This window comes from Pyrus communis, chromosome 1 (genome assembly GCF_963583255.1).
Source record: "Pyrus communis chromosome 1, drPyrComm1.1, whole genome shotgun sequence".
In the NCBI taxonomy this organism is placed as follows: Eukaryota; Viridiplantae; Streptophyta; class Magnoliopsida; order Rosales; family Rosaceae; genus Pyrus; species Pyrus communis.
The window spans coordinates 40,074,140-40,101,660 of record NC_084803.1 but is presented as its reverse complement, the minus strand read 5'-3'; the positions used below and the strand labels follow the sequence as shown (position 1 = coordinate 40,101,660).

Genomic DNA, 27,521 nt, shown 5'->3' with positions numbered 1-27,521 from the left:
CAACCATCAATATTTCTCAGTACAACTCGTGTTTGGGCACCAGCCAAACATTACACATTTACGAGTTTTTGGTTGTGTTATCCATGTGCCTATTGTATTGTCACAATGTACTAAAATAAGACATCAATACAAATTGGGAATTTATGTTGGATTTGATTCACCATTTATCATTCAATATTTGGAACCCTTGACTGGGGATATATTAATAGCATAATTTACGGACTATGATTTTGATAAGATAGTTTTCCCGCCGTTCGGGGAGAAAATAACATTGTTCCAGAAGAACGATGAGAAAATATCATTCCAAAAGAATGATGAGAAAAAATCGTTACAGAAGAACGAAGAGAATTTGTCTTATTTTGATTCACGAAGCAATCAAAGAGAAAACGAAGTAAGAATAATTGAATGATGCAACGAAAGTGATAAAATCAATATACTTGCTACAAATGTGCCTACAAGAATTGATGTCCTTGTTGGACAAAATAATGTGGTAGCAAATGATTTATCTGTTACACGCCTGAAGCGTGGTAGACCTTTAGATTCAGAAGGTTCAGTCATTTGAAAGAAGAAGAATATGACATTACTAAACTATTGCATTCTTGAAACATAACTATTGCATGCCAGAAGCATGACAGTCGCCGCATGGATACACGTCTTAGAAAGGACAATTTGTGGACATTGGAATTTTAACATCTCATGCATGAAACATGATAGATGTATAGGTTCTAATGCCTCAACTCACAAAAGTGGAGATTAGAATCCAAGCTCTATAACACTCCAAAGGAGGTTAAGATCCACATTCTCTAAATTATGACTATCTTGAAAGAGATAGTGTAATGCCCTTGAAGAGACAATGAATATCCAAAGAAATGAAAAGTTTTAATGCATGCACATGCACTTGAGAATATGGGATCTCGGATTGATGATAACGTATGGTAATTTTGGTTTTTACAAGTAGCTACTAAATTCATCAATGAACTGTGTTGATATTGAGCTGCGTTCTTTTGTTCGTCGACAAAAGAAAAAATTATTGACAAAAAAATGAAGAAAGGCAATCCATATCACTTTACCAAGAACGTGGAAAATGGACCTATTGTACAAATCGTCAAATGATGTTAAACCCAGAAGGTTACATAAGGCATTTGTAATACAGTGAGCTACACTCAAATGATATGACACAAGGTTCTTAGTTGAAACCTGAAATTGTAATACACTATTGGAAACAGGATTTCTCATTATGAAGCTTGTCCATTTAAATGGAAAATTATATATTACGCGAAACTTTATGAGATGCCTGAAGCGTATCTCCACAAGTAAATCCCTCAAGTATATGTGGAAGCAAGTTGCTCTGTATAAATTTCAAAGGAGAATGTGTCATGAAGTGTAGAAAATCCTTGAAGGATTCAAATTGCTTGAAGTAAGCCCTGGAAGGGTAAAGCATAAATAATGTACTCAATACCAATGGATGATATGAATTGCCTTGGTGAGTACTATCATTATGATATTGTTGCACCATACTAAAATCTCTTAATATTATTAAATTGGAACTCCTGAAGAGTCAAGAAAGATTATAAAGTGTTGAAAGAAATATTGTTTCGAGTTGCAGATCGAACAATATGCCAACACGAATCTTATCCACGATGTTTATGGTATTAAAGAACCATATGGATTGAAGATCATGAGTTGAACACTCAAGTGGTTAATTAATATTTAGACACTAAGAAAAATTATTCATCCTCATGAGGAAAAGATGAATGGATGTTTGGTCTAGAAGTACCACATTTTAGTGAAGTTTATGCTTTATTGTATTTACACAATACATTGAATGAAATAAAACTGACCTATTAATATCTCCGAGAAATTACATACACATGAGTTAAAACAAACAAACAGGAGGGAACCTTCACAAAGGTTGCTCACGTGAAGCCTCAGTACTCGGAAGTACCCTAAAAGGGGAAGGCACCAAAGGTTGATTATTTGGAGCCTCAATACTTGGTGACACTCCAGATGGCTGAGACAATGGGTGTCTTTGGAATAAAAACTCGAACCCCTGATTGTCATTTTGAGTTTGACCTTCAGATTCTAGTAGCTATTTGAGCTTTCTTTTCATGCTCGTCGAGTAATTATTTGCAAGCATGTGTAACACTCTATTCTCGTGCTTGAACCCTCTAATTTCTTGTTTAAGACTTGCCACCTCAGCCATCAATGATTCAACTTGGTGAATTTGAGTAAGTAGGCGTTGACCCATATTAGAAACAGAGCCTGCACACTGAATACTAAGAGTCAAGGAGTCTTGAACGGCCGACTCATCAGACCAGTTTGAAAGGATTCTGTTAACCTTGGAAGTGAGAAGATTCCTAGCTACCACTGTAGCAGTTAGGTCATTCATCATCATAGAGTCCCCAATCGTAAGAGGACCATTAGAAGATAAGAAGGACGGGCGCCATATATTATCCTGACGTGGCTCGTTTGTACCACTCTTAAGATTTAAATCTAAGCAAATGTTAGATGGGCAAACCATTTTTCAGAAATGATGAAGGAAAAAATGAGGTCGGATAAAATCTCAAAAGTGCAAGAAAGGGAAAATTCTACATGCAGTAGTTTTTCAAACATACATTTTGAGCACAATTAATGCCTCTATAAAAGAAGAATCAACAGGGCCACTTGGTCAAAAATTAAAGGGACACCGCTCTCCGAATTTCAAAAGCCAGATTTTCAGGATAAAGTTCGTCAACATTTCTCAAACGCAATCTCAGCTTTTGAATATCACATGCAACTTTGTCAAAGATCTCTGATAAAGTTGAAAATGCGTGAATCTTACTGTTTTAATTACAACACAATTGCTGACAAGAGTAAAGGCACAACACCACTACCTGTAATTGGGAAATCCCTGTATATGTCAACCTTTATCTTCCATAACAAGGCAGACCTACAAAAATATCTAACTATTCTTCCTCTCCGAGAATGCATCTTCAACAAAAGTATCTCATATCATCAGGGACGAGAGCAAAAGTATCTCATATCATGCAATCTCCTTGTCATTTTCTTTGTCCTTATTCTCACCTGGAGGACTAAGGAGAAAGAAAGCAATCAGTTGGAACTTGAAATCAAATTTCCAGTTAGGAACCGACTGCCTAGAAACTTTCCTGATTGCTTACCTAGCATTGCTCTCGAATACTCATTTTCAAACTGTTGATATGATGATTGGAGCTGCCAAACATGATGAGTCACTGAGAAGTGAAGTTCTGAAGGACATTTCAAATGCAAGGTTTGCATTCCACTCCTGCATTAGAGGGCAAATACTGCAAGAGAAGATGCCAAACCTGGGAAAATACCACTTCTACAAAGGGAACATATAAGGTAAGTGAAAATGATACATTGAAGTATGTGGAGACAAGCATAACAAAACACGAACTGATTCATCCTCGACGGAGCTGAAGATCACTTGTCATGTAGAGCTGCTCGTGGTTCCATTTCATTCAAGGACAAGTCCCAAGGATCTTGAAGAAATCATAAGTCCAATTCAATATCAAGTGTCCACCACCCTTGAATCAAATTCCGCTCTAGATAAAAGGAGTAAATTGAGACCTTTGGTGCAAGTCTAGCAGAAAGTCCTATAGACCAATTCAAGAAAAAGCTTGTGGAAAGTTAACAACAAGTAAAACACCTTATTCGACAACTCTCCCCGCTAAGATACTAAAGCAGAAGGATTAATGATCAACCTAAAGAATCTGAAATCAGGGGGAGATATTCATCAGGGGGAACATCCAAAATAGATCAAAATTTTAACAAGTCAATTGAAGACTTGTGGTCATCCAAGGGGGAGTATTGTAATTCACAGGCCATTCATTGTGGATGGCCACCTATTCCATTACCAATCCAATGTTCATCCCACCACAACTTTGTCTAAAGCCTTGTCTATAAAATGGACGAGAAGAAGAAGAGCAAATATACACAGATAGTCATACGGCTGGTAGAGGAAGAAAGAAGAGAGGAAAAAGAGAGGAGATAATAGAAAGAGTTATCTTTGTAATTTTATTATTCTAGATTATAATGAAAGTACCACTGCTGCCCCAAAGATGTATTCCAATAACACTAACTGTAGAGGAATCTCGTAAATTTTGTCTTGTTTATTTATTCCCCTGCACACACCGTCAGTTTTACAACATCAATTATATTCCCATTCCAAAAGGTTTTTAAACTACTTCAACAAGAATTCAATTATGACTCATCTCCATTCAAATTCGAGAACTTTAATGAAAAACTTTTAGTACTGTTTACTTTAACGAAAAATCACATTTTTACACTAAAAAGTCAATCTTGATACTATTCATTTTACTCTTTATTTTGTCCTTATCGTTAAAACTCAAAGCTTCTCAACTATTTTCATTAGTTTCTTTCAAATTACTCCTCAGTTTTTATTTCATTTACTTCCGTAAGTTTGGCCGCCGGCGCATACACTTGTTCACAGATACGCCTATAAAGTACCACACTAAAATCACAAGGTTGTGCAGCCCAATTCCCTCACCGTCTCACACACAAACAATTCGGTTAATATAAGCATATTCTCTGCTTCACACCGTCGTTGTCCGCTCTCGTCTCATCTCGTTCTGATTGGTCTCTCCGTTTTGTTTGTTTGTTTGTTTTTTATTTTTGTATCCGTTACCGATTTTCTCGCCCTCCACTCTCTCTCCTCTCTCGCACTCTCATCGTTTCCATCGTTGAGAAGAACAGTGAACTCTCTCTCCCGACTCCTATTTTCTTCTCCCCGGAAAACTCCTCTTCCGGCAAGGCCGCCATGGATCTGTGGTCCGTGCGGGCGAATAACATCGGCAGAAGCCCTTTTCTGCTCAGAAACTCGTTTTCTGAGAAACCCATTTCGTTGAGTTTTGTAAATGTGCGGCCTTCCTGGGTTGGCGTTGAAGATGGGAAGGATTTCGACATTGGGGTCTTGAATTTGAAGCGCAGGATTTCGTCTAAAGGGTTTCGTTCTTCGGTTGTCAGAGCCATGGGGAAGAAGAACAATAATGGAAATTCGTCCAACTCTTCGTCTTCGTCAGGTTTGCTCTCTCAGCTGGAATTAAATTGAATCGCAATTTGCATGTGATTGGTCGCTGTGAATTTGACTTCTTTGATTTTGATGGGTTTGATATGGTTTTGCTTTGGTTTGTGTGTGTGGGTTGCGATCGCGGTGATATACTACTGTTAGACGTTTGAAATTTTATGGTTTTGAAGTTTGACTTTCTGGTCTGTTTGGTTTCCGGTGAGCTGGAGAGTGTGGAGAGTGTAGATGTGGAAATCTACAGTCATAGAAAGCAGAATGTCCCACTCCCATATAGGACAGAGGGACTAGGTTGTCCATAGGCCATATGGTTTCACTTGGGCAATCAGACTAGGTAGGTTCCTTGCAAACCTTTATATGGATTGGACGGACAAGATAAATTTGTGGTCTGAAAGCCGTAGTTTACCGATTTCTCAAGGAACGACTTTGGCAGATGTTGTGGTCTGAGCCGGAAAGTCGGTAAAACTAGGATAGTCATCTGTGAACCCAGCTCCTATGTGTTTGAGTCCGTAGTTTGATCCTGTTTAATTGGCTCGGTTTAGACAAAAGTGTGCTTAGGCTATAATGGTCTTTGTTCTTTCTCTTATGTGATTGAGAAGTTTCGTCTCCCGGCTAGATAGTTGCATTTTACCCACATACTTCCACTCAGGAATTTGTCAGTTGTCGAGGCTAAGAACTTGATAGCGGATCATGAACCGAGTACTCTGTAGGTCATCAGTGTCAATGACGTGTTTTCTTTAGGATGAAACTCTATGTTCTCTCAGAAAGGAAATGTAACATGTTTATACCAACTTGGGTTTTATGGTTTCGAAAAGTCGAACAGCAAAAAGAAAGATCTTCTTAAAATACTTAATTGTTTGCATTTTCTTTTTCTTCATTTCCTCATTGTGACCAAATAAAGCCTTTGGGGTTTGGAACATGAGATTGTGTATAACTAATATACTTGGTACCAAATTAGAATGGCAAAAGGCCTGCAAAGTTTATGTACATGAAATACTTAGTTATATATAATGAAATGATTCAAGATTGTGAAGATTATCTATATAAATTGGGGCTGAAGCCTTATTGTATTTCATCTCAGACCACTGTACAGTTCTCAGTAATTTGAAGAAAATTTTATACTAATAATATTCCAAGTTATGTTGGATGTTTGAGGTAGTTAAATATGTTAAAGACTAGCTAAACTGCCGACTTCATTTCTTTCATTACAAGATAGTGACAATTGTTTACTCCTGATGAGTGCAGAGTTTATTTCTTTTGGCTCCCTACTTATGATGCTATCCTACATGTATATTTTAGCATCCGAGGTGGAGATATAATATGTGTTTTTAATTATGAATGTTATAGTTCCTACTCTTACAACATAATACTCCAATTAGAGTATGCCATGTAAGCATCCCCACATGTGATAGACGGTGACTGTCTGGTGCATTATGTGGCTTTAAAATCAATTCTTGCTCATGAATCTTTTAATTGGGAGTAAAATTTAGAATTCATCCCTGAACTGACACCCGGGTACAAGGAATGAATTTAAATTTTACTCTTTAAATTGGATCTACAGATGTCAATAAATTGAGGCCTATCTCTATAAAAGCTTGTATAAGATAAAAAAGGGAATTTGTACATACCGTAGAGTATTGCGTGTTGTAGTAGCAGGGTTTCTGTAGATACTGCATTCCTGCAAAGCAGAGTTGATATCTAGATTTCTTGGCAATGGATGCAACTATTAACTTATATACCAGGATGTACATCCCTTTGCTATGTTATGTCCAACCATAGCAAATGGATGTCAACTCCAGAAACCTGAATTTGAGTTTCTTTTTCCTTTTGGTACTCGAATCTTTCGGTTTAGCTCACCAAGTATATCTGCCCTAGCTTTACATTTCACGCATAAGGTTCATTGATTTTTTTTCATCCCATGTTTGTTAATAGTTGACTAGAATTTTTTTTATCTCCAGTTTCCAATAATCAGGTGTAACATGACCATAGGGGTAAAAGGTAATTAATTTAAATTAATTAGAGTCATTACGGCATGATCACCCACATACTAGTGCATGTTAAAATATTGTAACCCACTGCATCACATAGAATTGTCGAAGTCCTATCCTCACTTCTTAAAGGACACTAATGGTCTATTCTATTTCGTTTTGCTCTATTGAGAATTTGAGAGTATGTTCTTTTCAAAAGAGAATCTGAGAGTATATTCTTGCCTTGTGCTGTAATATAAATAGATTGCTTTTCTTTAGTGCTAATAGTTGTATTATGCTTTTTCTATGTCGTTATCTACGTGGTTCTTTCTTTCATTCCTAAAAGTTTCCATCAGTCCCAAACTATTGTATTTGCTCTTCTATTTTCTGTCCTGAATAATTATTTATTTCATTTGATAAGCTTCTTGCTATTTTACTTATGAGTACACTACAAATATGACCAAATGAATATTACTTTTTGAATCCAGTTGTTTTCTTCTCCCACACTTATGAACTCTGTCAGTATGCCCTCCGCATTACATGTCAATTCTTAAACCCTTCATGATAGCTAAATAAAGCGTTCATGTGATCAATGCTAAGGGAGCTGTTAATAATTTAAATAACGAGAAGAAATTGTAGGAACAATAGGTACTCAATTTAGTTTTCTTCTATTGAGAGATTTTATTTTGACAAAGATGGTAATAGAAACTCTATTGGAGTCTATACATTGTCCATATGCTATGGTGATTATTTCAGAAAAATAATTCTTTCGAAGCCTGTAATCGAGACTCTTTTCAAATGATTATTTATTGGGTCTGTTTTTCAAATGACTAGGGCCTCCATTTATTTCACTTTTCGGTAAAAAGTGAAAAAGCAGTAAAATAATGTTATGTGGTAGTTCTTAGTTATCTATCTATGGGTGTGTGTGTGTGTGTGTGTGTGTGTGTACACTTATCGTATGCGCATCATGTCTTTATGTCTGTATGCACACATGAATGGAGGTTTTCAGCTTTCACATAATACTTAAAGTGACCGCTCTATTCCAGAAGGTGATAGTGAACAAGAAAACTATTCTTCTGAAAACTTCAGTGACGCTTCTTCCCAGAAAAATTATCAGATAAAGTCGGACTGGAGAGAGGTCAGAGCAAGGCTGTATACTATAGAGCAGGTGAAGTTTTACTTTCCTGAAGGGCTAATGTCCTCTGAAACTAAAATGCATAATATTCATGTTCTATACAATACTCATCAATATATTTTCACTACTCTTCCCTTATTTAGTTAATCGTTTTTTTTTTTCCAAGGTGATAATAAGACTTACTGAATTTCGAATCATCTTGTTATGGATTAGTTAACATGTTATTGACCCTTTCAGTTTGTAGGTGATTGGTCGGTTTGCTGACACAGTTGGTTTCTCTAGGTCGAAAATTAAATGGAACTTAACACCCAAACGCACCATGCGACCCTCACGTACACCGTGTTTAGGCAAAGAAAAACTCACCCACACAAACCAACCATATCACAAATATCATACGACAGCCAACCTTATCACAAATATCATATGACAAGAATACACAAAGCAAATCACAAATATATATTTGTCTTGTCTCCCTTTTATGCATTTTATTTTCTTTAGTGTTCTAAGTTGATGGTTACAGACAGCTTTGTAGAAGTTTTGATACCCTACCGTAGACTTCTTCACATCGGGTACTGGTCTGTGGCCTTTTTGGTTATGAGTGAATCAGTCCGTAAATAGTTAGTGAGTCTTCTTCCACCTTATTTTGATCCTATGCATCCCAAGTGTAGCATTGATCAAATCTAATGGCCGGAGCAAATAAGTGCCCTTGTAAGTTTGTTGGTCCTCATATGGCCCTAACATGAAAATTTCTAATGATGATCCTCCATTAATTTCCAAGTTTAACTGGAAACTTTCAACAGGAAGAAAATGCTGAGTCTGATGCTCAGAACCAAGGTGGGGCACCCCACCAGTCGAAACCTCTTGGCCTGAAATGGGCTCATCCTATTTCCGTACCAGAGACAGGCTGTGTCCTTGTTGCCACAGAAAAGCTTGACGGGGTTCGCACCTTTGAAAGAACTGTTGTTCTCCTCCTCAGATCAGGAACCAGACACCCAGAAGAGGGACCATTTGGAGTTGTTATCAACAGGCCACTCCATAAAAAGATTAAACACATGAAGCCCACAAATCCTGATCTTGCAACCACATTTTCTGATTGTTCGTTGCATTTTGGTGGGCCTCTTGAGGCAAGCATGTTTCTGTTAAAAAGCGGGGGCAAGTCAAAGCTTCCTGGGTTTGAAGAGGTGATCCCTGGCCTTTGTTTTGGTGCTCGTAACAGCCTGGATGAAGCTGCAGGGTTAGTAAAGAAGGGTGTTCTTAAGCCTCAAGATTTCAGATTCTTTGTTGGCTATGCTGGGTGGCAGCTGGATCAGTTGGCAGAGGAGATTGAATCGGATTATTGGTATGTGGCTGCCTGCAGTGCAAATTTGATTTTTGGGGCTTCATCGGAGTCCTCACAAGGAAGTTTGTGGGAAGAAATTTTGCAGGAAATGGGTGGCCAGTATTCTGAAGTGAGTCGAAAGCCGAAGCAGGATATGTAGCTTAGTTTATGAGCCTATTCGTGCACACTAAACAGAACCTAGTTCTAGAGTTTAAGCGAATCGTGCAGTCGATGTATATGTTTAAGCCAATTGTACAGAAAGTTGGCTGGCTTTTCAATTAGGACATCTCGTCTTGTTTCATTTCTTCCATTTTCTTTCGTTCTTTCTTTCTTCTTGTACTTTTTCAATAATGTTGTGCTATTTCTGGTTTTGTATGCAAAATGTCCTCTTACCTCAGCTGAAGATATGCACTGCAGAAGTTCTTTGTCTGCAAATTATTTAGAAATTTTCCGGTTGAGTCTAAAGTTCAGTACTCGGGGATCGATTGCGAGACATCCACAGATTAATTAAGACGTTACTGCACATAACTTATATCGAGCGTGTTCTTATCTTACAAGAAAAATGAATCATTAAGAGAAGAAAATTGTTATCTTACAATGTACACAAACAACATCCTTCTCTGTACTGTACAAGGCGAAACTCCAAACCTATAAATTGTCCAGGAACCAACAAAAAACCAAAAGTTCCTTCTCGGTTCTTGTTTGCGCGGTACCTTCATCTTCACTAGACTTCCATGCTGACATTTCTCATTGGTTTTTGTAGTTAACTAGCAAACTTGGCGGGTGCAAGCAGCTGTTTCTGGTGAGCACTGAGCAGATCAGCATGGTTATAGAAGAGGCAGCAGAATGTCAATCGTTCAGGATCACCGAGGTATGTCTTTTATGGTCATCATCAAAGGTCTTCATTGGTCCTGGCCTTCATCAACGTGCTCGTGCTTTACGTACAGCATGCTGGATTTGTCTTTCGTGCTCTTTGAGCATGTCCTCAAGATTTCCCCCCGGAGGCACCAATGGTCCAGAGTAATGGATTCTGTTCTTAGGTACATAGCACTGAAACCATACAAATAAGTTAGTTCATTATTCATGACTACTTTCGTACAAGAAAATAAGACAACAATCAGAAAAGAATCTGAAAAGAGGAACGAAAAAAAGTGCGTATGATCAGTATCACTAAAAGCATGTGCAGTCTTTCATAAAATACGCTCCATTGTCCTAAAAGTCATGTCTAAACTTATTTTAACAAGCGGAACAAAGATTAAGAGATCATTAGCCAACACTACAAGCCTTGATTAGCCAGCAACTTTGAAAGAAGAAAAAGCATGAGAAGGTGAAATGAGTGCCGAAAAACAATTCCTTACCCTTCTGGATTCTTTGCTAGCCACTGTTTCATCTTTTTTACTGGAATAACTGGATAAGTCTGCTGCAGCTTGAGGCATGTGAGATCTCTGTGACTTTAACTCTGGCCTACTTGTGTGACCTGCTGTCTTATTGAATGATGATCCCACTGCACTAGGGTGTACCATTGAACTACAAAGAGAGTACCCATTTGGTCTCGCTCCTCCAGGTGGTTCCATTGCAAAGCCAGAGACACTATCTCGTTGGGGCGTGTACTTGTGACCTGTCGTTTTCAGGTTTCTCTGTCCCTGCTAAGTTTATGTTAGCCAAAAGAGTGAAGCTCAAAATATAAAGTATCGACGATTAAATAAATGGTAGATGTGTCAAATTCATTTTTATACCTGCAAAGATACATCTCCCTGAACATTAAATTCCGGTGATGGCCCCTTGGTATCTCTTGAACCCCCTTTAAATGCATCGGCTTTTCGCCTGAAATTTAAGAAAAGACAAATATGAGCTCAAGAGAATATTTGACAGCATCGCTTGTTTCAGTAGTTTTTTTCCATCCAATCTGAAAGAAGATGGATTTTTTAATCGAGGCTCAGATCATTCTGCAGACTTATTTATCTTTAGTTACAGCTTATCTGATATTATTTTCTGTTATCGGCCACCATGTCATCAACAGATACTAATATAACGAAACAAGTTGATCAAACCGTCCAAAAACTAACCTGTGTCAGCATTCCTAGAACATAACGTATATTTCTAAGTGCCTATCACAGCCTACCTCAATTACATATTTAAGATGCTTATACCTCTGAACGTACTATACCAATTTATTGTTTTAGGGAAAGGATTTATATCAGGACAAGTGCAATATCATAACAGAAACTGACAGAAAATGAATCGAATTGTTAATATTCTCTTTCTTGTACATATCTCTTCAATATGTACAAGACAGAAAGTCAAAGAAATGAAAGCCTCTTAGAGAAGTACCCTTTTTCCTCATCCCGATGCTTTGCATCAAACTCTTTGCTTGGAGGATATTTTGGTAGATCTGCTGGATCACAAGGTAGAGGATGTGTACCGAAGAACTGCAATGAACAGAGCCAGATAAAAGATACATGAGCAATATTTATTAGCAAATGAAACTAAAGACCAGTGTTCTATAAAGACAGTCGGTAATGATATTTCTGGAAGCTATCTCTACAATTGCATGATATAATTAGTTGCAAACTCGTGAAACTAACGCAAAACCAGGAGATAGTATTAAACACCATCATGAAGGCACATGATTATAGTATTAAAGGAGAAGCTCAAATTTACCTCACTATTAAGCACTGAAGCAGCCGATCCCCGAGTCTCTGGTTCTATTGCAAGGAGTTTTTCAATAAGCCCCAAAGCTGAAGGAGGGAAGTCCTTGAAAGTATCTGCAATACGACGCTTGTAAGGTTGTTGAGGTTTGAAACTAGTTGCAAGGGGTAACTTTGTTTTCTTCCAGAATTCCTCGGATGGTGAACCACAAAGCTTAAAAATTTTATGCATTTGTTCCACCTGAATAGCAGCAATATTAGTTGCCAATGATAACATCAAAGACAATTGTAGAACAATTACTGTATTTACGGATAATTTGTATGAATAAATATTTAAAACTAGAAGATTAGACTCATTCCTAACTTATTTTGGAAGAAAAACCTGGCAGAACAAATTGACAGCTCATATAATTTTCAACAATTTTTATCATAAAGCAGGCAGACAAAAAGGACTAATTATTCAAGTCCGGTATCATGCACTTACCGGACCCAGCGGTCACTTGGTTACAGCAAGCATGAAGAAATTCATGAAACTACGAATGAAAAAATTAGTTATTGTACAAATTGTCAATAGATTTATAGGAATGACCAATTTACCTCTGTTCTGCCAGGCATGATAGGCTTTCCCGCAAACATTTCCGCTAGGATACAGCCAGTGCTCCATAGATCTATAGAAACTCCATACTCAGTAGAACCAAGCAAAAGTTCAGGTGCCCTATACCACAGTGTCACAACACGACTTGTTAATGGCTGCTTTTGATCAGGCTCATAAAAGGTCGCCAGACCAAAGTCGCCTATCTTGAGAGTTCCATTGTTGTCAAGCAAAAGATTTGAACCCTTGATATCTCGGTGCAGGACACCTTGACTATGACAGTGTTCTAGTCCGCGAAGCAATTGTTGCATATAACATTTTATCTGCAATTCAATCACACAATTATAATCATAGCATATTTTGATGCAGTGCAACAAGTACTTCAGCTCAAAAGTTACAGAAAAAGGAAAAAGAAGAGTGTGTACCTGTGGTTCAGTAAACTTGATGCCACGTGTTGCTGCTAGACCAGCAAGGTCATGTTCCATATACTCAAAGACAAGGTATAAGTTGCACGACATTCTTGAAGTGACTAGACCCTCGAGCTTCATAACATTTGGGTGATTAAGTCTGCGTAAAATTAAGATTTCTCTTGCCATAAAGCGAACACTTTCTGGGTCCATATTTACGAATCGTACTTTCTTCAATGCAACGATTTTACCAGTTTCCAGGTCGCGAGCTTTGTATACACTGCTATAAGTTCCTTGTCCAATCTGCAAAGAAAGCATCCATTGATGTTTAAAATACTTCACCCTAAGGAAAAACTCTTGTCTAGAGCGCACCTACAAACCCCACCTAACGCAAATGATTACATAGCTACCAAGTACATATAGCGCCAATTTCAGTCTATAGTTTTTCATATCAAATGTACAATCCACAAATTCAAAACATGCTATTCTATCTTAATTTCACATGAATCTGATATCCGTTTGAAAGTAAATAATATGCACGAAACAGAGCAAAAGAATTCAACTTAACTATCTCCCGATACAGATGCAGCTTTCTGTAAACATCATACAGAATTACCGTTTCTTTTTTGGGTCAACGACAAAATTACTGTTTAGATTTAGGCAAAAGCACATTTCAAAATTCATTAACAGGAAATAACACCAAAACTCAGTAAGGGCAACCAGATAATGAGAGAACTAATGCAAGCATTTAAAGCACTAAGTAAGAGGAAGTAGGGAAGCAACAATTAGAACTAACTTTGTCTAACTTTTCAAAGGAGTCTGCCCGTCGAGGCACCCACCCTTTGATGGCATCTCCTGCAACCGAAGTTAGCCATGACGGCCATCCAGCAGCAGTTTGTTCTCCTTTTGCCCCATGTGGCATGCTTACTATCCTAGACATCACAGTTTCCCTTTCACTTGCTCCTAAATCCAGTGTTGCCCCTCTTTGATGATTCGAAATCCCTGGCCTTGAGATGACTTTGGTTTTATTATGATCATCTTTACCAGCATTGTTCCCCACATTTGCTTTTGAGGCTGTTCTTGATAACCTGCGCACTGACCCCTCAGCCCCACCACCGCCACCACCTACTTCTGCTACAATGTCATCTCTCAATGAGGGAGTAGGAGCAATCAATTGAACCGAATAATCCTTCAATGGGCGTTCTACTGTATCAGATTCCTTCACCATTTCCTCTTGCGATGTAGCTTTTGAGCAAAGGCAGCCCATATTTTTGTCACCTCCTAAATCCCCTGTTTCCTGTTTCTTCCAAATTAAACACCCCTTTCGAAAATTATTTGAGTGAGAGCCTTTATCAAATAGGTTACCTGCATTTCCTGGGAAACCCAAGAGTTTCCCTCCTCAATCCATCATTTCTCCTTAAATTCTCAATCTGGGTATCTCCCTTTCCAGCCAAAAGTAACCTGAATTCACATATCCGTAAGCATTTGACCCCTACCCAGATACCCAAATTCCACAAAACCTCAAAATCCAGGAAATGGGGAAGGAAAGCTCTCTCTTTTCTCTATAAAAAAATAAAAAAAAAGAAGCAGAAAACTGGAAGGTGAGAGAAATTATCCAATCTCAAATGCCAAAACTTGATCAACAATACTTGGACGTTGTTGTGGAGGAGGAAGAATGAATTAATGTACACAAAAGATTGGAGCTTTAGGAATGGGAGACCCAAAAAACCAGACCAGAAATCCCTGCACCAGAAAATGAAGAAATGAAGTGCTGGTGGAATGCAGAGTTCTGGCTGGCTGGCAGGTAGATTTTTCTGAATTTCAATTATCAATTAATTCCCTATAATAATAATAATTAAATTGCTTTTGGTGTGTTGTTTGAGAAACCAGAAAGTAGGGAGGGGAGAGAGGAGAGAAGGACATGGATGGAAAATCCCCCCAAAAAAAAAATGAAAAAAAAAAAGAGAGGAAAAAAAAATGAGGGTAGGGGGAGGACGTGAGTTGTGATTTGGAGGTGGGTCGAGGGAGATAGAGATTTGCGTGCGGACATGGCCCCGAGAAACGCGAGGGGCCGAAGGTTTTTGGGGCTATGACAGGAAGGAAGGAGGGTCCGACTCTGATTCTCTCTCCCTCTCCCTCTCCAGCTGAGCTGTTGTAGAGAGAGAGCTTTTATAGAGAGAGAGAGAGAGAGAGAGAGAGAGAGAGAGAGAGAGATAGATGTGTAAGAAGCATCGATTCACAGGTACAGAAGGAAGATGCGTAGAGAGAGAGAGAGGAGAGAGAGAGAGTGATGAAGGATGGATTTTGGTCTACGATTACTGACTGCATGCATGCACTAATCTACAATGAGGACGTGCGTCGCATAATGTTCTGCGGTTCTTGCCCTGTTCAGCATTATTATTATTATTAGTATGGGAGTGGGAAGATTTATTATTATTTTTTTTAATTTTTAATTTTATTTTATTAAAGATATGTTAGAATTACATGTAGGTGAAGTTTCGGAAAAAAAAAAAAGCAAAATTTGGTTTTGTGAAATTACATTTTTGCCCCCTATTTCTTAGTCATGTTATGTTTCAATCAAAGGTTAAACTGGTAATTTCATAGGGTTTTAATTGACAATGAATGTTTTATTAATTAGTAGAGATTATTATTTTCTCTATGCCACATATTATGAAGGTGACCCTTTATTACAGTGATGAAAAGATGTTGAGCTTCTGCATAACGACGTGCGCTCAAACCTCATCGGTGGCTAATCTAACAAAATCTACCGTATGAAAAAAAAAAAAAAAAAACCTATGCCACATATTGTTTTAAACAAATATAATAGAATAAAAAATCTATCATTTGTTGCAGTTAATGTCATTTAAGAGTGTAATTCTGTAAATCTAGAAGGATAATGCTAGGGAGACCTAGACAAAATGTGCAATCTAAATGATGTATCACCAATGAAAATGAGCATGTTTATCAATGCTTAAATCCTAATCTAATCATCAGCTTCCATATCATTTAGTTTACAAAATTTTGTCTACAAATATAGTTTCTCTAGCATTATTAAATCTAGAAATAGGATTCCAATAGGATTTGGGATATGTAGTCTCTTTATTACTTGTATTACTTCTAAGTCAAGTAGAGACTACCTAACTAGTATAAATAAAGGTATAAAGCTGGAATGGTGTGCACTACCACTGAGCTCTCTCTTTCTGTCTCTCTTTGAAATTGGATACTAGGCGGAATATCCTGCAAATAAAAATTAACTTTGCACAGTAGACTAGTCAAATGAGCTAGTAAACTAGTTACAAGTTAGTTAGTTAGTTAGTTAGTTAGTTAGTCAGTTAGTGATATAAAGTGCAGTTACAAGAACAAAACCTAACTGACCAATAGTTCAACTAAGTAGAGTTTGCCCAGATTAGTTTCACAACAATAATTCCTAAGCTTGAAGACATTTACATATCAGTTCATTATGCAAACAACAATGACAAAGCAATTATGAATTAAAGTATGCTGGATTGACTAATGAAGCTCACCAATCAGCTAAGTACAGATTCGTCAGTTAATCAAACTCAAATCTACGAATCAAACTTAGTTCACTATAAGTTATCCTAGTTAACAACAATTAAGTTCATTGTTCATAATATGCAGTGTAAGCTTAGCCTCTAACACATATCAAATAACGATTCAAAGGATGCATGAAACATATACAAGTAAATAAGATATGTGGACAAACTTAAGAGACAAAGAACGCAAGAAGTTTTTGGCCGCAAAAAAAACACACCTCTAGGTTAAAAAACAGGGGACTCTTCACTGTGTCAAATCCACTAGTATAATCAAAATTCTTACAAAGTACCACGCAAAGCCCAATTCCTAGACCTAGTCTACGAAGCAGATTTATCTTTGTGTAACCTTGCCTCACACGAGATGGATTTCTTCGGTCTTCACGAAGTGGCAGCTCCTCTTGAGCTCTTTAAGGCATCGAAAATGTGTTGTCTCCAATCTTTATAAGATGACAGCTCCTCCTAAACTCTTCACCTTGTGGCACTGAGACCAACACATAAACTATGCGTATGATGATATCACAATGATATGCAGATCTTGATTCAAATATCCAGTCAGTTTCTCCAGTCAAACTGTTGAAGGAACAAACTGACAAGAATCCAAAAAGAGGTTAGTATGAAGATTTTAAACTTGAAAAACTTGACCACAAATTTAAAACAAAATCACAATGACAATGCAATCCTAATATGTAATGATTTGGGTGTTTAGAGTATGAGCGTGATTTTGTGGCTAAGGTTTCTGATGAGGAACTCAAAGAGATAGCTTAAAGCTAAAAAATTATTTTCTGAAAATGTGAAACTCCTAGCCAAAACAAATCAGCATATAAACAAATTTAAGCCAGCAATTTCAAAGATAGATTTAGAAATATTCGATGAAGAACATTACCCATAATATATGTTTGATGCTCCTAGGAGATCTGAGATGGAGTTGAAAAATAAAGCTCTAAAAAACTTTTCCAATCTCAGCCCCAAAAACCAAATGAACCCTAGTAGCCCTTTTAAAGAAAGACATGGATATTTTAGATAAAGGAAGCAAGAGACACGTGTCAAGTCCACAAACAATCAAGAAAGATCTAGGGTTAAAAATCACTCTTGGGAAAAAAAGGTGTCAGCTGACCCATGTGGGCTGTCTGAAAGTGTGTGCCCAGCAAATTGGAAAGCAACAAAAAAATTTGACGAGACATAACCACTAGACAAAGGAACTGGAAATATTAGCATGAAATGCACATGTAAGAACAAACATTTGATGTGAGAAGTTAAGCTCTTGAGATGAATATTTCCAGCAGCATGATCCCAAAAGAAGCATTTTAACCCTAAACCTATCTAGAGCATGTGGGGTACAAACAAGATTTTACAAGGAAAGCCAAACAATAATTCTAGACTTCACACTCTTGTTGTTCTTTTCTGCCCTCACTCTCTAAATTTCCTTCACCACATTATCATCACGAATTGTCTCTCTATAAGAAGATCAAGTCAAGAATGGTGTTCAAGCAATTACTATCCAACTAACGACATCTAAAATTATCTTTGTCAAAGTTCTATAAGCCTTTATGCATGATAACTATCCCATGAAGCATGAATCCTATCTTCAATTTTGAATTATATATCTTGCCACGTCGCGCCGAGCCGCAAACAGCAAACTTAGCCCTAGTTTGGCACTGAGGTGATTCTGAAAAAAAATGGCTATCAAAAAAAGTTGGGAGCTTTTTTATGTTTGGTAAACATTCAGCTTTAGTTTTTTTTTTCACAGTTTTGGGTGAAAAAAAGCCAAAAACACAAAGCTGCAAAACCCAGCCTTGAAAAACCAACTTTTGTTCACATCTGTTTTACATAAAAGTTTATCAAACATTATAATACTGCTATTTTTTTTTTTTTCAAAAGCACTTTTACAAAAAGGTTTACCAAATACTCTGCTGCTTTATTTCACAGCTGCTTATTCTTACAGCACAGCAGAAGCAGATTTTTTTCAAAGCACAACAATATCAAACCAACCCTTAAACGCCATATGCATGTCTTCTCAGCCCAAGCCTAGACCAAAAACGACATGTCGTTTTTCGACGTGGTCGTTTTCCATAACTCGGCAGCCGCCATCTCTGTGTTATGAAAACCTGGCTACAATCTCGATCACCTTTGACGATCATATTGTTGCATCAGAGGTGTTGGTCACCAACCAGTGGACGAACCAAAAGATTCTTTTAATCTCACTTAGATTTGTTGGCCCATGCCGTTTTTTCCCACGCTGTCGTCTCATTAAGTGTTATATACGTCGTTCCCTGGTTAGACCCTTAGGCCTTGTTTGGCACACCGTATAAGACACTGGATAATATTATATAATACGAAACAGGTGTTTGGTGAGCTTTCATGCTAAATAAGCACCGGATTATTAATGCGACCCCACATATTTTGTCTCCCTTACACCCTTTTGTTTCAGGTTCACGGAAACAAAAACACATGACTTTTCTCCAAGCCATCTGCTCTGCACATCACTAACTTATCAAGGTATTATTTCCCTCCCTCTTTCTCCATCCCCATCTCCGATCAGTATCAAGCATATTTCAAACAATATTCTTTCACTCCCTCTTTCTCCATCCCCACCTGTGATCAGTATCAAGTAGATTTCAAACGGAAAACCAGAGGTGGTAGATAGAACTCAAATCACGCCGGGAGACATTATCTAAGTGTTTAGCTTAACTGTTCCTTGATTTTGTTGATGTGTGGTGATTAAACCCAAAACTGGGTAAGATTTCATTTGGGTTTTTATTATTTCAAAATTTTTACTTTTTTTGTTTCTTTCAGTGGAAAGAAGAATTTCGTTGAATTGTAGAGATTACTTGTGGAATCTTTTTTAAGTGCAAATAGGAATTTTGTTGAATTTGGGAGGTTACTTGTGGAAATTTGGAACTGGAAGAATCAATGCTTGAGAGTGGAGTGCATAAGTGTTAATATTATTACTTTCTTTTCCACGAGATTGACTTATCTTTTCAGCAAGAAATTGTTTTTATGTTTTTTTATTTTTCTTACAATGATATATATTCACGAGAAAAATAAATTTAAGCGCTCAAATTTTATATTTTTTTAACACATCAAATTTTGATTAATGTGCTTCCACCTTTATCTATAACATTTCTCAAATTTCCAACTCAACATTTTATGTAAAGTTTAAAGAAAATAAGAATTTTTTTATTATTAAAACTGAGAGAGTCCCTAAATTTGGGTTATCTTTCAAGAATTCATCTACCAATTGGTGAAAGGAGAAACCTTGCAAGAACTTATAAGAGGTTGGCTACTCCCCATATTGCCAATTGGTTTTATGGTGGAGCATCAACTTTCTTGGACCAAAACATAGCCATATCTTTATCTAGGATAAAGTTGCCAATATTCAGGTGGGAATGTATTGACTTGAATTAGTAATTTAAAGCACTTCCATCGAGGTGCAAATGTGCCAGCACCCAGTCAAAAAACCAAGCTAGGGGTCAGTCCATTCACTCCAGCCCACAAACTTGCTTGGCACCTAGCCCAAGCCAAGCAACAGACTAGCCCATTTTTGACAAACCTAAAGACTGGCCTATTTGGGTGGCGTGTGCAGTTCACTCGCAAGTGGGCGCAAGTAGGGGACATGGGTGCAGGTAGCGGAGCCCACTGTCAACCCACTTGTTCTTCACCCGGAAGTAGGCGACGTGGCCCTCTCAGTGTCGTTGGATTTCCAACGGCTAGTTTTTCTAGATTGTTGGATTTCCAACAGTAAAAAAAATTTAAATTTTACTTTTAAAATGGATCGTCCGATCACAGATCAATGGTCCACGTTTTTTCCCCAAAAATAAAAATAAAAATAAAAAGGCCCAACGGTCAGAATTATGACTGTTGGCCATGTGGCAGCTCCTTGGCTCTTGGATTTGAATATTTTTCAAATCCAACAGTCTAGATTAATTAACTACATTAAATTAATTTTTTTTTCTATAAATATATAACCCTCATCTTTCACCTTACACCACATTTCAATATTTTCTACACTTTCTACACTTTCCACATTTCAATATTTTATACACTTTGAGAGAAAAAAATGTCTACGTGTCAGCTAATTGAAGATGTTACATTGTGTGAATGTTGGGCTCACACAACTCATGACCCGATTACGGGTAATGAGATGGATAAGCGAGAAATATGGAGTAAAATTATGAAAGCGTTTTGTGATGTACATGGAAAAGACGCCAGAAGTAGTCAAGGTCTTCAAGGTCGCTGGAAGAAACTCAACGCATACTTTACTTGTTGGAAAGACGCCATCTCTCATGCTTCTGGTGATCTACGTAGTGAGATAAGTTTAGCGGATCAGGTGACAATATTTTTATTTATTTATATGTATTCCACCCGCATCAATATTTTAATTTATTTATTTGTGTTACACCCACATTTTTTATAATACTATCATATCCCACATTTATAGACACTACAAGCACATGCTTTCTACAATGTGAGAACCACAACAAATCATTCAACAAATGAGAATGTTGGCAAATTGTCAAAGATTGTCCTAGATACAAAATTGTGTCAACCAGTCCAGAAGTTGTCATGCACAACATGGGTCTACACAGTTCACCAAAACCAGACATGGCCGAACAAGAAGGCGACACATTTGAAGACACGGAAGGGACGCCTGAAGAAGTGCTGGAGACCCAACCGACTCGTCAGTCCCTCAGGCCTCAAGATAAAAAGGCATCAAAGAAAAAAGGTAGTTCTTCCAAAAATGACTACACTAAATATATGGAGGAACTTGCTCGCCAAGGTGAACTAAACATGGCGCGAGAAGAGGCTAGAGATGAGGAAAAAGCTACTGCTATGATAGCAATATTAGCAACTACTAAGAGACGTGATGCGGCGGCTGAGAGACAAAGAGAAATAGTTAATCGAGAGAACAAGATGATTAAAGAAGCATTAATCGAGAAAATGAGATGCTTAGAGAAGAAAGGATAGTTCAAGCAGATCGTGATATTATGACCAAGTCTTTAGTAAGACTGTCTTCAAATTCAAAATATTTTTGGACATCTGAAAAAAGAGATGTCGTGCGAAGGAGGCGTGAGATGCGGAAACAAGTTGAGGAGGTTATAGCTACACAAATCCTAGCAATGAAGATCCTAGCACCACATATCCTAGCTCCAGAGACTTTGTATAATTTCGTATTTATTTGTAGTACTTAATTTAATTTCTTGTGTAATTTCTTATTTATTATTAGTACTTTATGTAATTTCTTATTTATTTTTATTTATAGATGTAATTTCTTATTTATTATTAGTACTTTGTGTAATTTCTTATTTATTATTAGTACTTTATGTAATTTCTTATTTATTTTTAGAACTTTATGCAATTTCAAAAAAAAAAAATTTGTACTTTATTTAAACACATCAAATAAGATTACATAACCTCACCACATAAACTTAAAAAAAAAAAAAAAAAAAAAAAAAAACACTTTATTCTTTAACCACAAGCTCATTTTAATTATCTTCGCCTTATTGCAATCCCCACTGGTGCTTAATCAAGTCATTATGGCAGGTTACGTGCCAGTATGGCTCTTTCACATCAATGTACTGCTGAACGATCAATTCATTGTAATGTCCATCCTGTTCCAACAGCTCGTGTTGCACGGGATCTTCGATTTGGTCATGAGCATAGTAGATACGTGTTCTTGAGTTGTTCATCGGATCCGGCTCATATTCATCGACGGCATCTTATTCACACTCATCTTCCACAATCATGTTGTGGAGAATAATACACGTCATCATAATGGATCGAAGAGTTTCGACATCAAACAGTCTAGCAACAGACCTGACAATCACCCAACGAGCTTGCAGGATACCAAAACAACGCTCCAAATCCTTCTTACACCCCTCTTGACATTTTGCGAAGTTTTTTTCTTTTTCAGTCTGTGGATGTGGCAACATTTTGACAAATGTAGACCACCTTGGGTAAATGTCGTCTGCAAGGTAGTATGGTTCATCGTATTTAGTGCTTTTAACCCAATATGTGCATCTCGGCGATTTTCCTTGCAGCAGATCGTTGAACACTGGAGATTGAGCAAGGACATTTAGGTCATTCTAAGCTCCTGGAACACCAAAAAAGGCATGCCAAATCCATGTATCAAATGAAGCCACCGCTTCCAAAATGATATTTTTGGCTCATTTTCTGTCGCCATAAGCTCTTTGCCACACACTTGGACAGTTTTTCCAAGTCCAGTGTATGCAGTCGATGTTTCCAATCATGCTAGGGAAGCCTTCGCATGTCCCTTGGCGTAGGTGTTCGAAGGTACTCATTGGTGTATAGGGCTTCAATTGTAGAGTAAAACCGCATCAGGGACTTCAGAACAGTTGTTTTTCCCATCCTCGCGATCTCATCCACTTTATATACAGATGCTCCATATGCAAGCATTCGCAAGGCAGCTATAATTTTTTACTTTGTAAGAAGACCTAGAACACGAAAAGCATCCTCTTTTTGCACAAAATATGGATCATGGTTGCAAATAGCACTCATGATTTTGTTGAGCAAACTTTGTTGCATTCTAAAACGACGTCTAAAAACATGATCAGGGAATACACTATTGTGAATAAAATTATCTTCCAAGAGATCTTTACCTTATCTTTCCCTTTTTCTATTGAAGTTTGCAGCATGTCTGGGTTTGGCTATTTGACCCATAGTTTCCATGAAACGGTGGGAATGTAAGGCCATTTGCCTTCTATGGTCATCATCTGAGTCCTCCTCCATTGCAAAAGCCTCATCTCCACCTCCACCTTCCTCGAGGTTGATCAATTATTCCTGTTGTGCCAACAATCTTTTCTGTTGCTCCACAAATTGTTTATGCCCTCTCCTTCAAGAGACATTGAAAAAAAAAACTCAAGATTTGAAAACGACGAAGAAGGATTCTGAGCTAAAAAGAAGGATTGTATTTGGTGTGAGGATGGATGTAGAGATGTAGGGTTTATATGGACAAAAAAAGAAAGGATGAGGGTCTAGACAATGCCACGTGGCACTACGTGATTGGTTGAAAATCTTATTGAAATCTTGGCTAAATTATTGCAAATAGGAAGTGACATGTGGCGCATTAGTTAAAAATCTTATCGGAAATTTGTCCACAAAATAGTACGTTCGGATAATGACACGTGGCGTAATAAGATTGGTTGAAAATCTTATCGTAATCTTGGCTAAATTATTATAAATAGATAGTGACATGTGGTGCATTGGGATTGGTTGCAAATCTTAGAGGAAATCTATTCACAAAATAGTACGTTCGGATAATGACACGTGGCGTTACGAGATTGGTTAAAAATCTTATCTAAAATTAAAACTATTTTATTTATTTATTCTTTTATAAAAAATTTAAAAAAATTTTAAATGGGCCGGGTGCCAGTGCATTTTGTAAGGGTGGAGATCATTTATGCCAGCGCATTTTTTTAGGGGTGGAGATGCTTTGGCCTATTACTGTTCATTGAGGTCTATTACTGTTCACTTGAGTGGATAAATGCACTGGGTGCTAATGCAAAGTCTTTAGGGGTGGAATTGCTCTTAAAGTCTTGGTCCTTGGAATTATTCAATCGTAAAAAAATTAGAGGGGATTAGTTACTCTCACCACCAGCATCAGGACATACCACTTACGCGTGGCACCTAACTGCCAACTACTACCGGTATGGTGCTAATGGTCTCACGCTAATCTCGATCACAGTTGTACATGATTGGGGATAGTTAGCACCTTGGTCTTCAATTGTCATATACAACAAGACCGTAATATTAAATGGAAAAACTCTATTTTGAGTAAGAGGTTTCTCTTACAAGTAAAGAGAAATAAGACTAGATTATAGTACTAAGTGACAAAACTTTATTTTCATTAGAAAATTTTGTGCTTATTTTGTCAACATTTTCTTAGTTTTTTTTAGAACATTTAAGCCAAAAAAATCTTTGAATTTAGGCAATAATAGATTTCTAATCTTGTTTTGTCAAGTTTTGTATATAAAGTTGTTGGATTTACGTTACAGATTCCTATTTGGGTTCATAATATGGCATTTCAAAAAGAACAGCAAGACAATGAGGGCTAGTGTTATAGTGAAAATTAAGCACTCATGTGACCCTTCTCACTCAGATTCGAAGCTCCTCCACCCTCTTTCGCCCTACTTTGTCAGAACCCCACCTAACTATTGATAAAAATAAAAAATAAAAAATAAAAAAAGCAGATTCCGAGCCTCTACATTTATACAATACATTGGATGATTGATTCCCCTCCCATAAGTTTGAGTTATCTTGAATGCATGTGTCAAAGGTGATCCCGGCAATTTTTCCATATACAGTTTTTCTTGCTAACTCTTGAATTTCTTATTCATAAAATTTGAATTACAAACTTGGGATTTCAACATACATAAGAATTTATTAGACATCATAAACTTAAAGGTTTGAACAGCGTATATATAAATATATATAAAGCATTCACTTTATTATCAAGGGAAACGATAAACTGATGAAAAAGCACGACTCATTTATTTTACTTACTTTTTAAGCCATTTTTTAGTTGGGGCTTAAATTACACGCTTCCTTGAATCTTTGAACTATAGCCACTCTGGTCATCATTGAACTTATCATACAACATGACACCTCCATACTTCGCAGATTTCTTAACAAAAGGCAAAACTTGGTTTATCAGATCATTTGAAGGCACATAGCCAGTGCCAGCAGCCGCCTGCGCAGCAGGGAGTCCCACAAAGAACCGATCAGCTCGTATTGAGGAGGTCCATTTGTTCCACGAGTTCTTGAAGGCATCTGGATTGCTAGAGGTGAATTCACACTGCGGATTGTTGTAGAATTGAACCCAAACATAGTCAAATAGGCCAGTGGTTAGTGCACCATTGAGTTTCTGGTCAGGAAACGGACATTGGGGTGCTGCACTTAAGTACACTTTTCTGCCTCTCTGGCTATACTCAGACAGCCTCCTAGCAAGTGCATCGTAGTGAATATCACCTCTCTCGATATCGAAATCCACGCCATCCAATACGGCGTCTCCTAGAGGCCTCGAGTTTGATTGCCCCCCTAAGAAGTTATTCCATATGTAGTCCGCTACACCTCTAGCATCATCTGCAGATGATAGCGTGTAACTCCCCCTGCTGCCACCAATCGAAAGCAGGACCTTAATGCCTTGGTTCTGGCAGTTTCTGATGTCGATGCTCATTTTTTGACAGCCGTTAGACGCCGGAACACAGTGGCCGGCTAAGTTGATTTGAGGGGTTTGGCCATTGCCAAACTGTGAGAGGAATGCTATGTTTACAATCCGGTACCTTCCTGTGTTACATGTTGCTGTTAGTGTGCCCTCCCCTCCATTTTGGCCCCAGTAAACCACAATGAGCCCGGCGCACGATCTTGAAACCAAAAATGGGAGAATCAGTAGGAGGGTAATGACAACTTTAGAGCAAGACTTGGTATACAGGGAAGCCATAGTAATGCTAAATTGCTAATGAGTTTGTTGGTACCAGTGGTTCCTTTGGTATCAGTTTATTAATATTTATAGGTGTATTCACAGACGTAATTTCACAAAACAAAATTTTGTTGTTTTTTGCTTAAGTCTCACCTACATGTGATTTTAACACCTCTAATTAAAAAAAATTGAACCTCTTTAACTCTCCCCATTCATCTCTGCTTTAATTTTAAAAACAAAAATTAAAAACTTCCCATACACTTTGTGTGTGGGCATATACTAGTTTTTGAATTAAATTCTCTCCTCACCCCCCCCCCCTTTTTTTTCACCCTTCACAGCCTCTATATATCTTAAATTATTTTTTATGAAATTTTCTGTAATTTGTGTACAAAAAGCATGTAGGATTGTCAATGTATTATTTCTGATGAAATAAATAATAATTAGTTTGTTAAACGTTGTGGCATCGTGTTAGACATAGATATAAATTACTACTTGGATAAAAATAAAAAAAAAGTTAACCCATAGTAAATTTGACAGGATTTTGCACCGGAGTGCAACCAATCCTTTGAACTAAAATTTGCGACCAACAAAACAATCATATGCAGTTCAGAATTAACTGAATTTCTTCAATAAATATCATGGTTCATAACATATTCTACATAAAGGTCTTGATAAAGTTAATGTGGCAGTATAGTTCTTACAAACAATTAAAACTAACAAATCATCTGCCAAGGATATTTAGTAGTAAAGTTCTTTATATGGCAACCCAATACTTGAAAACTTGTACAGATAATGGCCTATGGAAGCTCTTCTAGTGAAGTCGTCGCTGTCTCAGAAGACGTTGAAGATAAAAGTAAACAAGCACGCATAATTAAGTTTTGAAGAAGACAACCAAATTAATAAGGAAGACTTTACAAAGAGATGCATGCCTATTGTTAATTTTTAGAAGGAAAAAATAAAATTACCATTGCTTCTTAATTGGTGGAATTCTTGAATAACAAATTAGTGGATAGTGAGAGATGCAATTCTTGAAGGATGAAGGCAACTCTCCTACAAATCTGTTGCTTCTTAATTTCAATGTTTCCATGTGATATAGTGAGCCTATTGTGGATGAAGGCAAGTCTCCTTAGCATTTCTTTACAACAATTGTTTACTTGTAGTGCATGCATAAAGTTGGATAAAATTTATGTGGTCATTTAATCAATCAGTGTGATATAGTGAGCCTATTGTGGATCAAGGCAAGTCTCCTTAGCATTTCTCTACAATACTTGTTGACTTGTAGTGCATGCATAAAGTTGGATAAAATTTATGTGGTCATTTAATCAATCAGCTGTAGCAAATAAATAAATAGTTCATAATACTTTATCTCAGTTTACAACCCTCAAGTTTTTTGGTTTTCGAC

At 37.3% G+C, this 27,521-nt stretch overlaps 3 protein-coding genes across 3 annotated transcripts; 1 reads left to right on the top strand and 2 right to left on the bottom strand.

The window, feature by feature from the left end:
- Positions 1-4,523: 4,523 nt before the first annotated feature.
- LOC137709824 (uncharacterized) lies at positions 4,524-9,792 on the top strand. Its single transcript, XM_068448813.1, has 3 exons — positions 4,524-5,060; positions 8,076-8,197; positions 8,965-9,792. The coding sequence occupies exons 1-3, from the start codon at positions 4,799-4,801 to the stop codon at positions 9,640-9,642; spliced, it is 1,062 nt and encodes a 353-aa protein (XP_068304914.1). The 5' UTR covers positions 4,524-4,798; the 3' UTR covers positions 9,643-9,792.
- A 95-nt stretch (positions 9,793-9,887) lies between these two features.
- On the bottom strand, positions 9,888-15,055 carry LOC137709815 (probable serine/threonine-protein kinase At1g09600). Its single transcript, XM_068448806.1, has 8 exons — positions 13,926-15,055; positions 13,148-13,432; positions 12,728-13,045; positions 12,144-12,371; positions 11,814-11,911; positions 11,219-11,306; positions 10,841-11,125; positions 9,888-10,532 (listed from the first exon to the last, which is right to left on the bottom strand). Exons 1-8 carry the CDS (start codon positions 14,394-14,396, stop codon positions 10,404-10,406), a joined length of 1,902 nt encoding a protein of 633 aa, XP_068304907.1. The 5' UTR covers positions 14,397-15,055; the 3' UTR covers positions 9,888-10,403.
- Positions 15,056-25,025: 9,970 nt separating this feature from the next.
- Positions 25,026-26,163, bottom strand: LOC137719971 (basic endochitinase-like). Its single transcript, XM_068458956.1, has one exon. It carries the CDS (start codon positions 26,138-26,140, stop codon positions 25,235-25,237), a length of 906 nt encoding a protein of 301 aa, XP_068315057.1. The 5' UTR covers positions 26,141-26,163; the 3' UTR covers positions 25,026-25,234.
- Between the last annotated feature and the right edge of the window lie 1,358 nt (positions 26,164-27,521).

Excerpts from the sequence above, each read along its gene's own strand:
- LOC137709824 (XM_068448813.1), top strand. The coding sequence starts at position 4,799 with ATGGATCTGTGGTCCGTGCGGGCGAATAACATCGGCAGAAGCCCTTTT. Across the intron at positions 5,061-8,075 it reads CAACTCTTCGTCTTCGTCAG|AAGGTGATAGTGAACAAGAA; the intron begins GTTTGCTCTCTC and ends GCTCTATTCCAG. Across the intron at positions 8,198-8,964 it reads GGCTGTATACTATAGAGCAG|GAAGAAAATGCTGAGTCTGA; the intron begins GTGAAGTTTTAC and ends AACTTTCAACAG.
- LOC137709815 (XM_068448806.1), bottom strand. The coding sequence starts at position 14,396 with ATGGGCTGCCTTTGCTCAAAAGCTACATCGCAAGAGGAAATGGTGAAG. Across the intron at positions 11,912-12,143 it reads CTTCAGTGCTTAATAGTGAG|TTCTTCGGTACACATCCTCT; the intron begins GTAAATTTGAGC and ends TGTTCATTGCAG. Across the intron at positions 10,533-10,840 it reads CTAGCAAAGAATCCAGAAGG|TGCTATGTACCTAAGAACAG; the intron begins GTAAGGAATTGT and ends GTATGGTTTCAG.
- LOC137719971 (XM_068458956.1), bottom strand. The coding sequence starts at position 26,140 with ATGGCTTCCCTGTATACCAAGTCTTGCTCTAAAGTTGTCATTACCCTC.